General features: G+C 42.2%; 2 protein-coding genes across 5 annotated transcripts in view; both read left to right on the top strand.

Moving 5' to 3' along the window:
- The window catches only part of SEC23B (SEC23 homolog B, COPII coat complex component), a 40,509-nt gene extending 34,874 nt beyond the window's left edge, over positions 1–5,635 (top strand). For all 3 annotated transcript variants that reach the window (XM_060122307.1, XM_060122306.1, XM_060122308.1), the window contains exon 20: positions 5,170–5,635. In XM_060122307.1, coding sequence (XP_059978290.1) covers positions 5,170–5,259 — 90 coding nt within the window. In that variant the 3' untranslated portion in view covers positions 5,260–5,635. The remainder of the gene's footprint in view (positions 1–5,169) is intronic.
- Positions 5,636–9,402: 3,767 nt separating this feature from the next.
- On the top strand, positions 9,403–13,145 carry SMIM26 (small integral membrane protein 26). Of its 2 annotated transcripts, XR_009535324.1 has the most exons (3): positions 9,403–9,563; positions 10,543–11,775; positions 12,710–13,145. XR_009535324.1 is itself a non-coding variant. In XM_060123227.1 (2 exons), the coding sequence occupies exons 1-2, from the start codon at positions 9,446–9,448 to the stop codon at positions 10,704–10,706; spliced, it is 282 nt and encodes a 93-aa protein (XP_059979210.1). In that variant the 5' UTR covers positions 9,403–9,445; the 3' UTR covers positions 10,707–10,866. The 2 variants fall into 2 exon arrangements, 1 of the variants encoding a protein (XP_059979210.1); XM_060123227.1 differs by lacking the exon at positions 12,710–13,145 and having other exon boundaries at positions 10,543–10,866.
- The last annotated feature ends 822 nt before the right edge of the window (positions 13,146–13,967 follow it).

Raw genomic sequence — 13,967 nt, 5'->3', positions numbered from 1 at the left:
CGGATTCTGAACCACTGTGCTACCAGGGAAGCCCTTGTACAGGTTTCTTATAAACTTTTTTTTTTTTTTGGCCATGCCGCACAGCTTGTGGGATCTTAGTTCCCCGACAAGGGATTGAACCTGGGCGCTTGGCAGTGAGAGCGCCAAGTCCTAACCACGGGACCACCAGGGAATTCCCTGAACATTTATTAAATCTATTTTTATTTCTTTCATCGGTGTTGTGTATTTTCACTTTCTTTTTTTTTTTGAGTGATTGTGAATGGTACTGTACTTTTAATTTCAGTGTCCAGTTGTTCATTGCTAGTACAGATCTTCTTCAGCTTGTGATGCGATTGCATCCCAATAAATCCATCATAACTTGAAAATGCATTTAATACACCTAACCGTATTTTATAATGAAGTGTTGAATATCTCATGTAACTTATTGAATGCTGTACTGAAAGTGAAAAACAGAATGGTTGTGAGTGTCTTGGTTGTTGACCCATATGATCAGTGTGGCTGGGAGCCACCCAGTATCACGGGGGAGGATCATACTGCATGTTGGTAGCCTAGGAAAAGACCACAATTCAAAATGTGTATGGTTTCTACTGAATGAGTACTGCTTTTATACCATCATAAAGTCAAAAAGTCATAAGTCAGCAACCATCTATATATAGAAATAAAGTTATTTTTGTATACTTGTCTAATATCCTGTGACCTTCCTGAGTCACTTATTACTTTTGGGAGTTTTTTGGTAGATTCCTTGGGATTTTTTACAAAAAAATAGACAGTCATGTCTTCTGCAAGTAGGGACAGTTCATTTCTTCCTTTCCAATCTGAATACTTGTTTCCTTTTGTTGTTCTGTTGTCTATTTTCAATGTCATTTATATCTGCTCTAATCCTTATTTTCTTCCTTCTGCTTGCTTTAGGTTTATTTCCTTCATTTTCTAGGTTCTTGAGATAGGAGTTTAGATTATTGACGTGAGACTTCTCTTCAGTGTATGCATTTAGTGCTCTTAATTCCCTTTGCAGTACTGCTTTTGCTGTGTCCCACAGGTTTTGATTATGTTGTATTTTCATTTTCATTCAATTTGATATATTCTTTTAAAATTTCTCTTGAGGGTTCTTCTTTGACTCTTGGATTATTTAGAAATTTTGCTTAGTTTCCACAGATTTTCTTGTTGTCTTCAGTTAATTGATTTCTGTTTTGATTACATTGTGGTTAGAGGATATACTTTGTATTATTTCAATTTTTAAAAATTTGTTGAAGTTTGTTTTATGGCCCAGGATATGGTCTGTCTTGGCATATGTTCCATGGTCACTTGAATAGGCGTTCTGCTATTGTTGGATAAATTGTCCTATAAATGTCAATTAAGTCCTGTTAGTCGATGGTGGTGTTGAGTTCTTACATATCCCTGCTGATTATCTGTATAGTTCTATCCGTTTTTGAGAGAGGATGTTGAAGTTTCCAACTCTTAATGGTGAGTTTGTTTCTCTTTTGCGTTCTGTCAGGTTTTTGTTCACATATTTTTCAGCTCTGTTGTTTGTTGCATACACACTTAGGATTGCCCTTTCTTTTTGGTGGATTGACCCTTTTATCATTATATGATGTCCCCACTATCTCTGGTAATTTTGTTTGCACTACTATCTACTTTATCTGGCCTTTATAAAGCCCACACTTATCTTTCTTTTATTCTTTTTATTTATGCAAAAAAATTAATGTTTGCATGATATACCTCTTTCCATCCTTTAACTTTCTACCTGCTTCTATCATTATATATTTTTTTAATCTACTCTGCTAAACTCATAATAAATTTGCTTATTTGGACCATTTATATTTAATGTAGTTACTGATATGTTAGGGCTTATTAAGTCTGCCATTTTATTTTTTTGTCTTCTGTGCTTTTCATTTCTCTGTTTTCTTTTTCCTTCCTTCCTGTGGGTTACTTGAACATTCCTTATAATTCCATTTTAACTTGTTCACAGTGGTTTTTTTAGTATATCTCTTTTTGTAGCATTTTTTAGTGGTTATTCTTGGTTGCTCTAGATATTAGAGCATTACATTACATTATGTGTACCTAGCTTATCATGGTCTACTGGTGTTATCTTTTTTACCAGTTCAAATGCAGTATAGAAAACCTACCCCAGTCTCACTTCATGTCCCTTTACCGTCTCCCATTTATGATATAATTGTGTTAAATGTTTCCTCTGTGTGCACCAGACAGTGTTACAGTTTTTCTTCAGCCATAATCTATAAATCTAAGAGAAGATGGAAAACCTCTTATTTTTATCTGTAGTTTTGCTTACTGTGTTCTTTATTGCTTCTTAATACTCCAGAGTTTCTTCTTTTATCTTTTCCTTTCTGTTTAGAAATCTTCCTTTAGCAGTTCTTTTCAGGGTAAGTCTTCTGGTGATAGACTCTTAGTTTTCCTTCATTTGAGAATCTCTTGATTTCCTCTTCAATCCTGAACAATATTTTCTCTGGATATAAGATTCTGTTGACAGTCCTTTTTTTAAGGCAGTTGAAAAATATTGATAAAATGTAATCTTTCTCTGGACCCTTTCAAAATGTTTTCTTTATTAGTTTCAAATGTTGAAATACCATACGTTTTTGTGTGAATTTCTCTGAATTTATCCTATTTGGAATTTGCCCAACTTCTTGATTCTGTATATTGATGCCTTTTGCCTAACTTGGATAGTTTTCAGTCATTACTTTCTACAATACTTTTTCAGCCTGCCTTGCCTGCCTTTCTCTTTGGGACCTCAGTGACGCAAATGTTAGTTCATTTGTAGTTCCACAGCTCAGTTGGGTACTTTCTATTATTTTTATCTTCCAGTTTATTGACTCTTTTCTCTGTTCCCTTTCTGCTGTTGCATTCAAACTTTTTATATGTTACTGTATTTTTTAGTTATAAAATGTTCATTTGGATTTTCTTTGTCTTATATTTCTTTTCTGATGCTTTATGTTTTCATTTGTTTCAAGTGTGTTCCTAATTGCTTCTTGAAGCATTTTTGTCATGGCTGCTTTAGTCTTTGTCAGGTAATTCTAACAGCGTCGTCAACTCATAGTGTTAACACCTGTTGACTGTCTTTTTTCTCATTCATTTTGAGATCTTGACTCTTGGTATAACAAGTGATTTTTTTAAAATATAAATGTATTTTATTTATTTATTTTTGGCTGCGTTGGGTCTTCGTTGCTGTACGCGGGCTTTCTCTAGTTGCGGCGAGCGGGCGCTACTCTTCGTTGCGGTGCGTTGGCTTCTCCTCGCGGAGGCTTCTCTTGTTGCGGAGCACGGGCTCTAGGTGCACGGGCTTCAGTAGTTGTGGCACGCGGGCTCAGTAGTTGTGGCTCGCAGGCTCTAGAGCGCAGGCTCAGTAGTTGTGGCTCATGGGCTCTAGAGCACAGGCTCAGTAGTTGTGGCGCACGGGCTTAGCTGCTCCGCGGCATGTGGGCTCTTCCTGGACCAGGGATCGAACCTATGTCCCCTGCATTGGCAGGCGGATTCTTAACCACTGAGTCACCAGGGAAGCCCCATAACAAGTGATTTTTGATTGAGACGTGGACATTTTCATATTTGTTATGAGACTCTGGATTGATTTCAACCTGTTTTGGCTGTCTTTTTGTCACACTGCTCTGGCAGGGAAGGGGGTGGTACATTGTTTCATTTCTGCCAGGTGAGACAGGGGTTCAGGTTTTCCATTGGCCTCTGTTGACACGTGAGGTGGAGGGCGACTTCTTGTTACTGTGTGTGGGGACGGGAGTTCCAGCTCCCCACCTGGTTCCCATTGATTCTCCTGTGGAGGTGGCCTTGTCACTGGTGGGTGATGGTGAAAGTGCTTTCTCTGCACTAAGCCTTCTCTGATACCACCCCAGAGGTTGGGGCGTGGACATCTTATTACTACCAGGTGTGGGGTGGAAGTCCAGGCTCCCTGTGTGGTCTCTGCGGACACCATGGGTGCAGGGAGACTTCTTACTGGCCAGCAGGGATGAAATCCCTGGCTCCATACTTGGCCTTTTCTGATACCACCCTGGTGGGATTGTTGGGTCCCTCAGTACTGCCATGTGAGGGGTGCAAGTCTACACGATCCGCTCAGCCTTTTCTGTCTTGCTAGGCTGCCCTGGTCTTTTGCTAGAGAAAGTGGGCTCTTTTTGTTGTAGTTTTTGTCCATGCTCAATAACTGTTGCCAGCTTTTTCAGCTCCAAGTCTGGCGCGCATGCGTGAGGCAAAAAGGAAGCCCTGGGAACTGGCCACTGTGTGGTTCCCTGCATCCCAGGGTCTCTAGTTAATATGCTGTCTTTTCACCACCTTTCAAGGTCTTCTTATGTTTGTTTTATATAAAACATCCAGGGGTTTTAGTTGCACTTAGTTGAAGGAATGAGGAAAAGTACATCTACTCTTTCTTCCCAGAGAAATCCTTTTATAAAACTTTAATCATGCTTATGCTTTTTTGATTATACAGTAGTACCGTTTCATTTTTAGAAGACTAGTATATGTAAAAAAAAATTTTAGAAAGAAAGTTTAAATTACATAGAATGCTACTAGCTAGAGTTAAGTACTTCTGGCTTCTTTCTAGTTAATATAAAAGGTATATATCATGTATATCTGTGTGTGTGCATATGTATATATTTTTTTAACAAATTGGAATCTTGTTAGAAATCAAGGTTTCTATTCAATACTTTTTCCCTTAACGTCAATTGAATCATAAGCATTTCTTGATAGTGCAGAGATCCATCTGTTTAGTGGATACTGATTCACACATTGTGAATACGCTGTTACCAAGCTTCTGTTGTAAGCAGATCATTTAAGAGCATCAAGCTGGTTGCAGCAGGGTGGTGGGGAAGATGAGAGATGGGGCGTGTGGGCCCCCAGGAGTTCATGCCTGCTGGGAGCCAGACCCTGGATGAGTCATCAGAACTACACAGTGGGGTAAAGTAGAAGGGCATATGCTCAAAACTGTCTGTAGTGGCAGGAATGACCTGATATGAGTGGATCAGGGAAGGGTTTTGTGAGGAAATTATGCTTTAGTTGAAAAGATTAGCTAGGCAGAGGACGGGGCTGGGTGGCAGGAGTGCTCTTGGCAGACAGACAGCACTTGCTAATTTTGTGAGGGGAAGGGTCCTTAATAACGCATGAATTCCAACCAGCTTCTAAGAAACCTGCCAGTAAACCTTTTTCATTAAACTTCAGGAAACAGGAGCGCCCATCCTGACTGATGACGTTAGCCTGCAGGTGTTCATGGACCATTTGAAGAAACTGGCTGTCTCCAGTGCCTGCTGAGCTGAGGACATGAGAAGGAAATGGAAGAAAACACGGTCACACTGTGCTCACAGTTGTTTGTAAAGGCTTAACGTTCCTTTTACTTTTCTGCTGCATTTTAATAAATAATCAAAAGAAGTGTTATGTAACTCTTTAGATTTTAATTTGCTTGTATTCCTTATCTGTGCCCTTTTCTTTACACCATAAAATTATAAGGTCATAAACGTTTTGGTACCGGTAGATGTTTATATGCTTTTTGTATTCTAACTTTTAGAGTCTGTATAAAATCAGAACTAATGTATTTTGGCAGCTTGCTTACATGAAAATCATAATGATCAGAAAGGAAATAAATCTGGATGAAGAAGCACTGGTTAAAATAATGCTAATACAAATTTGATTTCTGAGGTCTCTGTGTGTTTTAAGTAAATTCCCCAAGAGGTAATTCCTGAACTTAATCTTCATTTACTGTCAAGGATATTGTTAACATTAACAGACAAGGAAAAGTAAGAAATATGTGAAACTTTATTGAGGCAGAGTGGTCTGGAGTGGCACTGTTCCTACCTCACCTGAGATACAGAGAACAGATTGCTGGTCACCAGAGGGGAAGGGGTGGGGGAGGGTGAAATGGGTGAAGGGGGTCAACTGGATGGTGCTGGATGGTGGTGAGCACACTGTAGTGCATACAGAAGTTGAATTATAATGTACACATGAAACATATAATGTTATAAACCAATGTTACCTCAATTTTAAAAAAATTACAGCTTATTTTACTCAGTGGAGTTCATCCTTGTTTAGAGGTTATATCCCCTTTTAACATGGGCCAATTGCTAGGACAGCTGTCATCCAGGAATTTCTTTTGTTTGGACTCCTAGGTTAGTTGCAGTTTTCCTTTTATCTCATAAGTCATTTTGCTGCCTTAAGTGACTGTTCCTAAAAAGAGCATACAAGAGATAATTCACAGAACCTGTTCTGCCTTCGTACCTGACAGCTTTACTGAGTATAAAATCTAGGCCCAAAATAATTTTATCTCAAAACTTTGGAGGCATTTTTTCAATCATTCAGCAAATAATTATTCAGTATTTGCTATGTTTGGAGTAGTCTTCTAGGGCCTGGGAATGTAACCAATAAAACAATTCCTATTCTCACAGAGCTTATATTCTGGGTAGGGAAGACCAACATTAAAAAATTAGAAGTAAATTATATAATTTTTTAAGAAGCTAATGAGTGCTATGTAGAAAAGTAAAACTGGGAACTCCTATTAATTGGCTGTTGGACCATCTGGATTGATTCCAATGCTCTATCTTTTGAATTTGTACTTACTGCCATCTTAACCTCTGCTCAAAATTCTGGGTGGATTTCCTATCTTAAAATGTTTAACAATTACATTTTAAATGCCTAAGGCTTTTATTTACTGTACCTTTTCCATAGAATATTTTTCTTATATTTGGGATATAATTTTGAATTGAGGTAGATCATATAGAAGAGTACATAAGCCTGTGTATCCAGTTTAGGGTTGAAACTGTTCCTCCTTGGGCCTGTTTCCAATTGACAGGAGGAATGTGATAGACCCAGCTGGCTCTGGTGTCTCTCCAGTGACAGTGAGTGAAGATGCCGAGGGGCACCCTGAGCCATGCAGGTCCCACCTGTGGGTGCTGGTGGCTGTTTCCAAAGAACGTGGAGGTGGGTGTTAGTGTTCTTTGGAGAGCAGCCATCTCGAGAGGGAGACACTGAGCCAGTGTGCCTAGTAACTATAAACTCCATCTTGAAAGCAAGGAAACTCCTGAAATGATCAATTAGGAGAGTGGCAGCCCAGATGGAAGGAGGCTGGAATCCAGCCGAGGCCTCAACAGAGGCAGCTTTTAGACACAGGTGACAGATGAGGTGTTAGGTGAGAGGGTGAGTCAGGAAAGGTTTCTTTCCTTTTGGGGGCTGGGGCGCAGTAGGGGTAGGGATAAATTCAATCCTGGCCACTCTTTGAGTTTCAGGAGCTTGTGGGGTAGAACTGAAAATGCCCTGTAGGTTGGCAGTAATTAGTATGTATTTATCTTTCAGGAGAATGTGGCGTATATTTGAGAGTCATAAACGTATAAAGTAAATAACATGAGTAAAGTTGCTCAGTATGAGAAGAGAAGCAAGCTTGGAACAGAATACTGATTTTCCTGTTTTGTTTTTAACGACCTTATTGGGGTATAATTTATATACGATAAACTGCACCCATTTGAAGTGTACGGTTCAATGAGTTTCAGTAGATGTGCACACCCACGAAAGCACCACCATCACATCACCATCAAGACACAACATTTCCACTGTCCCCAAAGTTTCTTCAGGCCCCTTTTAGTCCTTCTGTTTCTGCACACCCTGGTCGGAGGCAACTACTTGTTGGCCTTCTCCCACTATAGATGAATTTGCTTCCAGAATTTTATGTCTGGTTTCTTTTGTGCCTGGTTTCTTTCACTTAGCATTACCCATCTGAGATTTATCCATGCAATTGCATGGATCAGTACAGTAGTTCCTTTTATTATGGAGTGATAGACTCACATTTCCTTTATTCATCCACTAGTTGATAGACATTTGGGTTGTTTCCATTTGGGGGCTCTTATGAATAAAGCTCTGTGAACACCCACATACATATGTTTGTGTGGACATAATGTTTTCATTTCTTTTGGGTGAATAGGAACCGAACGTCTGATTCATACAGTAGGGGTACTTCAATTTTTAAGAAACGGCCAGTATCGCAAAGAGGTTGTGATATTTTATGTTCCCACCAGTAAGAGGTCTGATTGCTCCAAGTCCGTACAACCCTTGGTATTCTCAACATAATTTTTAGTCATTCTAATAGGTGTGTAAGGTTGTCTCGTGGTTTTAATTTGCATTGCTGTGATGACTGACAATGCCCCTGTACTTATTGGCCATTTGTATATCTTCTTTAGTTAAGCGATTGTTGCCTGTTTTTCAGTTCGGTTGTCTTTTTATAATTGAATTGTAAGATATCCTTATAAATTCTGATACAAGTCCTTTGTCAGATCTACCTACTTTGAATATTTTATCTTGTGGCTTGTTTCATTTTCTTAACTGCCTTTCGAAGAGCAAAAGATTTAATTTTGAAAAAGTCCAATTTACCAATATTTCTTTGTGGTTTATGCTTTTTGTATTCTAAGAAATCTTTGCCTATCCCAAGATGGCAAAGATCGCCTTTTTAAAAAATTTTTATTTTATATTGGATGTAGTTGATTTCCAATCGTTGTGTTAGATCTTTTCTTCTCGGTTTGTAGTTTTAGCTTTTATATTTAAGCCTATGATCCATTTAGCGTTAATTTTTGTGTGTGGCAAAACACCAATTTTTAGAGGGTGGGAGAAATGGGAAGAGCCCTGAAGGATAAATAGATTCTGAAGAAAATTATGTTTTCGAAGCTATGAAAGGAGCAGGTGGAGTCGTATGCGCTGGAAATCGTCTGATTATGGCTGCAAAGTAGTTACTGGCTATGGAAGTTTACTGAGTATCCACTCTGTGCCCAACACATCCCTTTTGCTCTCAAGTTGTTTGGTTGCTTTGAGTGGGGGTAGATTATGCTTCGAGGAAATGTACGGATAAGAGAAAAGCTGATGGTGGATCGAGTGGAGACTTTTTGTTTTTGAGGCACGGGCTCGTTTGTATGATGGAGTAAAGAACAACAGAATGAAAAGGGCGTGAGATGGAGGTGGACAGAGTGTAGTTGCTGGGCCAGGGCCCTGAAAGGCAGAGAAGAATGGGACCCACAGCCTAGCGGAGGGGCTAATTCAGACGTGGAGGGACCCACGCGCACCAGACAGGGCTCCAGGCAGGAAGATGGGGAAGATGAGTTGCGGGTCGTAGACGGGGTATCCTCGCAAACCTGAGAGCTGGAGGAGGGAAGGAATTAAGTTTTACAAGGGCCACCTAAAGCCTATGTAAGGCAGGACTTTGCAAGTGGGAGGTTTGCCTGAGAGAAAGTGTCATTGGGGCCCGTCACGTGGGAGGCAAGATCGTCTCCGGACCCCAGGCGCCAGACCCGAGTGCGTTGCCCAGCGCGACGTCCGGACTACACGCTCCAGGATGCATCGGGGCCGGCGCAGGAAGCGGCCAACCCAGAGCGGCTCCCCATTGGAGGCGGCGGCGGCGGTGACGCGCCCACCGGAAGGCCCGCCTCCGCCCTGGGACTCCGAGGAGTGAGGTATTCCCGGCGGCGTCATGCGTCCGGAAAAGGCCCTGTCTTGGTACCGGCGCATGTCTATGCTGTACGGACTGGGCGCCTGGACCCTGCTGGGCTCCTTGTTTTTGTATAATCAGAGAAAGAGCAAGCCTCCAGGTACGGCTCTCGGGCGGGACCTCCGGGGAACGCGCGGCCTTGCGTGGGGCGTGTCCGGGGGGGTTGCAGAAGTGGCTTCGCTGTGCCGCGCGAAGAGACCGGGAGCGGTGCTTAGAGCCGCGCGTTATCGTGGAATCTGCCAGCAACGACCTTTTAGAGCCTCTTCCCCGAACCTTGCTGGTTTATTGAGCGAGGCCGCCCGTATCCTCAGAATTTGAAGAATCCGTGAGATTCCAGGTGGAATTTCAAAGACCCTGGATGGTGGTTTAAAGAGGCGATGCTTCTGTAACTTCAGCCCTGCTTTGGTCGCATGGTCGCCTTTGGCGACCAAACGATTTTGCTGACTTACACCAGCGAAGGAGTATTGAAATCTTCCCAGTTGCTGGGAGGAAAAGGAAATCCCGCAGCTTTCAAAAATGTTCTGGAAATCTGTGGCTTCGTCTAGAGTAGGGACTGCCTGGGGCTGAAGGGGAGGAGCTGGTGGGGGAGCGACTGCTACAAAATAAGGGGTTTCCTTTTGTGGATGAAAATATTCTACACTTTATTTTGGTGCTGGTTGCACAGATCTGAAGATACTAAAAACTGAATTTACATTTTAAATGAGTTAATTGTATAATAAGTATTATCTCAGTAAAGCTTTTTATGTAAAAACAGTGCTGAAGATTACATTTGGTGATGAAGATCACCAATGGCCTGAAAGTGCACATGTCAGTATTAAGCATTTTAAAACATTTATCTCTGTAGTGGTCATTTAAAAAAATTATTTACATTTTCTTTTTTACAGAAAGAAAACAGTGTCAGGAACCTGATGGGGGTGGGGGTAATTCTTACCTTAGTTTATTTTATTTCAAAGACTTTACTAATAATTCTAATGACTGCTGCCTAAGTTAAAAGTTAGTGATCAACTATACTTCAATTAAAAAATAAAGTAAGATAAAATGAAAGTTAGTGATGCAGCTGTTACTTTTTTTTTTTTAAGGTGGTGAAGTAGAACAAAAGGATGTCTCAACAAATGAACTGTCTGAACCCCCGAAAGGGTTTTATGTGGAAACGGTTGTCACATATAGAGACAATTTTGTTCCAATTACTACCAGGATCGTCAACTATTTGAAATCATGGACTGGTGGTCCTGGACCAAAATGATGGACGGCTGAATTCTGAAAACAGGACTTTGGTTCAGCATATAAATTTGAGAGATACTGTGGTTTCCACTTTCTCTTTGTGAAAAGTGTATACATTTAATTTTGCTGTAAAATAGAATCACTAATAATATGCAATAAATATTTCCTTGAAGAAAAGTAAATTTGCATATTCAGGAGGTGTCCTTCTATACTCACAGGAGTAAAAGATTGAAGTGAAATGTCGTGTTGAGCTTCCATAAGCTTGGTTTTCTGAAATTAGTTCATGTAACTTTATATTCTTTTCATGTTGCTGTCAGACATAGCTTTTGTGGTCCCTTTAAGCAAATCTCCGTGTTCAGTTTGGGACTTAGAGCAGCCCTTTGGGCACTAGTGGGTGCTTGGTAAGTGTGTTGTGAATTATAACTCCTGGATTAAATAGACTCGATCTGTTCTTTAGGAGCTGTACAGATACCCTCATTCTTTCAGCAGGAGTGGATTAAACCCCAATGGTGGCTACCAGTATTCTAGAGATAGGGGATACAAAGTGAGGACAGCGGGGTTCCTGCCCTTGAGTGCTGCAGTGTTCTCTCCACTGGTCTCCTTTGGTTGCAAGTAACAAACCTACATAAGTGCGATTAAATCAGAAAGAGATGTTTATTAAAAATGTGTGTGGACAGGGAATTACCTGGTGGTCCAATGGTTAGGACTCGGTGCTTTTGCTGCTGTGGGTGTGGGTGCAATCCCAGGTCGGGGGACTAAGATCCCACAAGCTGTGCAGCGTGGCCAAAAAAAAAAAAACCAGTATAGACAGCTCAGAATTCAAACAGAGTATGTTGAGGTCTTCGGAGGGCCTGGCAGCAGGAACTGGAATGTAGCCACTCACTGAGCCTGCCTGGGGACTGTCTGCCTTGTTGCCTTTCTCACTGCACACGTTTTGTCCCCGTTATTTCTGTAGTAACATCACTTTGCAGCTACAGTGTCAAAGTCTGATCAGCTTCTTCCCAAGCCAGAGTTTGTCTTCCACTCCTGTGAGAGTCACTTCCCTGTGTATTGGCTCCTTTCCTGTGGATCACTGAGTCCTGCCTCAGTTAGTAAGAAACTAGCATTTGTTGCCCATTTGGGTAGTGTTTCTTGTGCGCAGCTATTTGGGACCCTGTGAGGACTAGGGATTCCTGGTAGGACAGGGATGGGACATTTCTGGGTTCCTGCTATAGTACTGTCACCTTCAAACCTTTGCCTTGATTTCTCCTTGGTGTCAGTTCTACCTTGTGGGTGGCCTGAGCAGTGCTTTGGGGGCAGTCAACCTAAGTGACAGAGGCTCCAAGATGGCAAGTAGCAGCTTCAGATGTCAGCAGCAGAGGCTCCTCACTGGACATCAGAGGTCAAGAATGGCTCAGTGCCAGTGGGGTGGGCACCCTGGTGGACACCTGTGATGGGCATCAGACGTGCAAGAAGTAGCATACGATGGTGGAAGGGAATTTTTGAATGGCTTCCCAGAGCAGCCTGCTTCTCATCACTCTCCTTGGAATCTCAGTTTCATGCCTGGCCCCCGGCTGCCAGGGAGACTGGGGAAGGTGCGTTTCTGGCTTCTGTATCAGGGATGTGTTGACCCTCAAAGTGGGGCATCTCCTAGATGCCCGGGGTTGGATGCCTGGCTGTAGGAATTCTGGGAGCTGAGTGTGTGTGTGTGTGTGTGTGTGTGTGTGTGTGTGTGTGTGTGTGTGTGTGTGTGTGTGTGTGTGTGTGTGTGTGTGTGTGTGTGTGTGTGTGTGTGTATTCCTTCTTGTTTAAAACACTTCAACCCCAACTGCTTGTGCTAAGACCATGTTCTCTCTCCATAACACTTATTACTGACCGACCAGTAAAACAACTGTGGCTCCAAACAGCCTGGAGCTTCAACAATTCCCGTAGTTCTGCTGAATCTTGGCTTAAATAGGCCTTTGTGGACTAATCTAACAACCAAAATATAATTTAAAGTGTTCTTCTGGGAGAAGGTTTTCAGAATTCCAAACGTCTATCTTTCAGGTGCAGTTGGAACACGGTCTGTTCAGAAGTTGGGAATCACCCATTGAAGGAGAGTTTGTAGGATTGGAAATAAGTTTCCCGAAATTCTGAGGTCTGGTAGTATTTAGAGGGAGTGGGTTTTCTTTTTCTTTTTTTTAAGATGTATGTATCTCCGGGGCGTGCGCCCCCTTCCTGACATCCGTCCAGCTGGAGGAGCCATTGGGGACCATTCAGATGAAAAGGACTCCTGAGAGATAGTGGAGCAACAAGAGAAGAGGAATTGGGTTTTCCGGCCCTGTGGAGTACCACACAGCCCAGGGCTTTAGAGAGAAAGAATCAACTTCTACGTAGTTGAAGCCATTGTGACTTTGGGTCTCTGCTACAGTTGATGTAACTCTAACCAAATCACATCTCCCTATTCATTTCTTTTTAAAAATGGTACCTAACTTTTCATGATAGAAAAGTCCCCTGTGTTTTCTGAGCTTTGGTTTCTTTTGAAGAAGAGGTATAATATCTAGCCTGTCTACTAATAGGGTTGTGACTGTCAAATGAGAAAGTGTTTGTGCACGCATGATTATTCTTAGGAATACAATGTCTTAGCTACTCCCGGAAATGAGGCGTGAAAGGCCTTCTTTCTGGTGATAAATGCAGTCTGCTTCTGTCGTCCTCCAGCCGCTTTGCTTTCTTCCCTGTGGCTCCCCAGGGAGTTACCTCGTCACAACTGGCCTGTCTGAAAACAGGGCTTCCATGGGTAGTAACTTGCTTCTTCAGCACAGCAGGTTAGCAGCGTGTATCAACATGGAAAATGGCACATCCTTTGGTCCGGCAATCTCACTTTCAAGAATTTGGGAGATTCCTGAAAAGATTTAGGAAGATGCCTCTTCAACATCACTCGTTCAGCATGGCCTCGAGCTGAAACAACCTCTTGGTCGACCGTGCCGATTGCCTTCCCAGCACCCACTGATCCCACTCCTCTTTTATAACAGACCCTGAGCTCACCCCGTCAGGTGCTTCAGGGGGACTGGCCCAGGTCCTGATTGGTCCAAGTCAGTGTTTCTCCAGGGGGCGCTGCAGCCTCCATTGATGTGACAGTCCATTTTGTGGGCTGCCCCAGGTGTTGCAAGAGCTTTAGCATTTCAAGTTCCTTGGGCACTAAATGCCTGTAACAATCTTCACAGCTTGTGACACCTTCAGACACCCCTCCCCACACACATTTCCAGTAACCCCTGGGGGGCTCTATGCCCCAGGTGAGAACCTCTTATCTGAACCAGTCAGGAGG

The sequence above is a fragment of the Lagenorhynchus albirostris genome, chromosome 15 (genome assembly GCF_949774975.1).
Source record: "Lagenorhynchus albirostris chromosome 15, mLagAlb1.1, whole genome shotgun sequence".
Lineage (NCBI taxonomy): Eukaryota > Metazoa > Chordata > Mammalia > Artiodactyla > Delphinidae > Lagenorhynchus > Lagenorhynchus albirostris.
This window is presented reverse-complemented; position numbering and strand designations above follow the sequence as displayed.

Excerpts from the sequence above, each read along its gene's own strand:
- SMIM26 (XM_060123227.1), top strand. The coding sequence starts at position 9,446 with ATGCGTCCGGAAAAGGCCCTGTCTTGGTACCGGCGCATGTCTATGCTG. Across the intron at positions 9,564-10,542 it reads GAGAAAGAGCAAGCCTCCAG|GTGGTGAAGTAGAACAAAAG; the intron begins GTACGGCTCTCG and ends TTTTTTTTTAAG.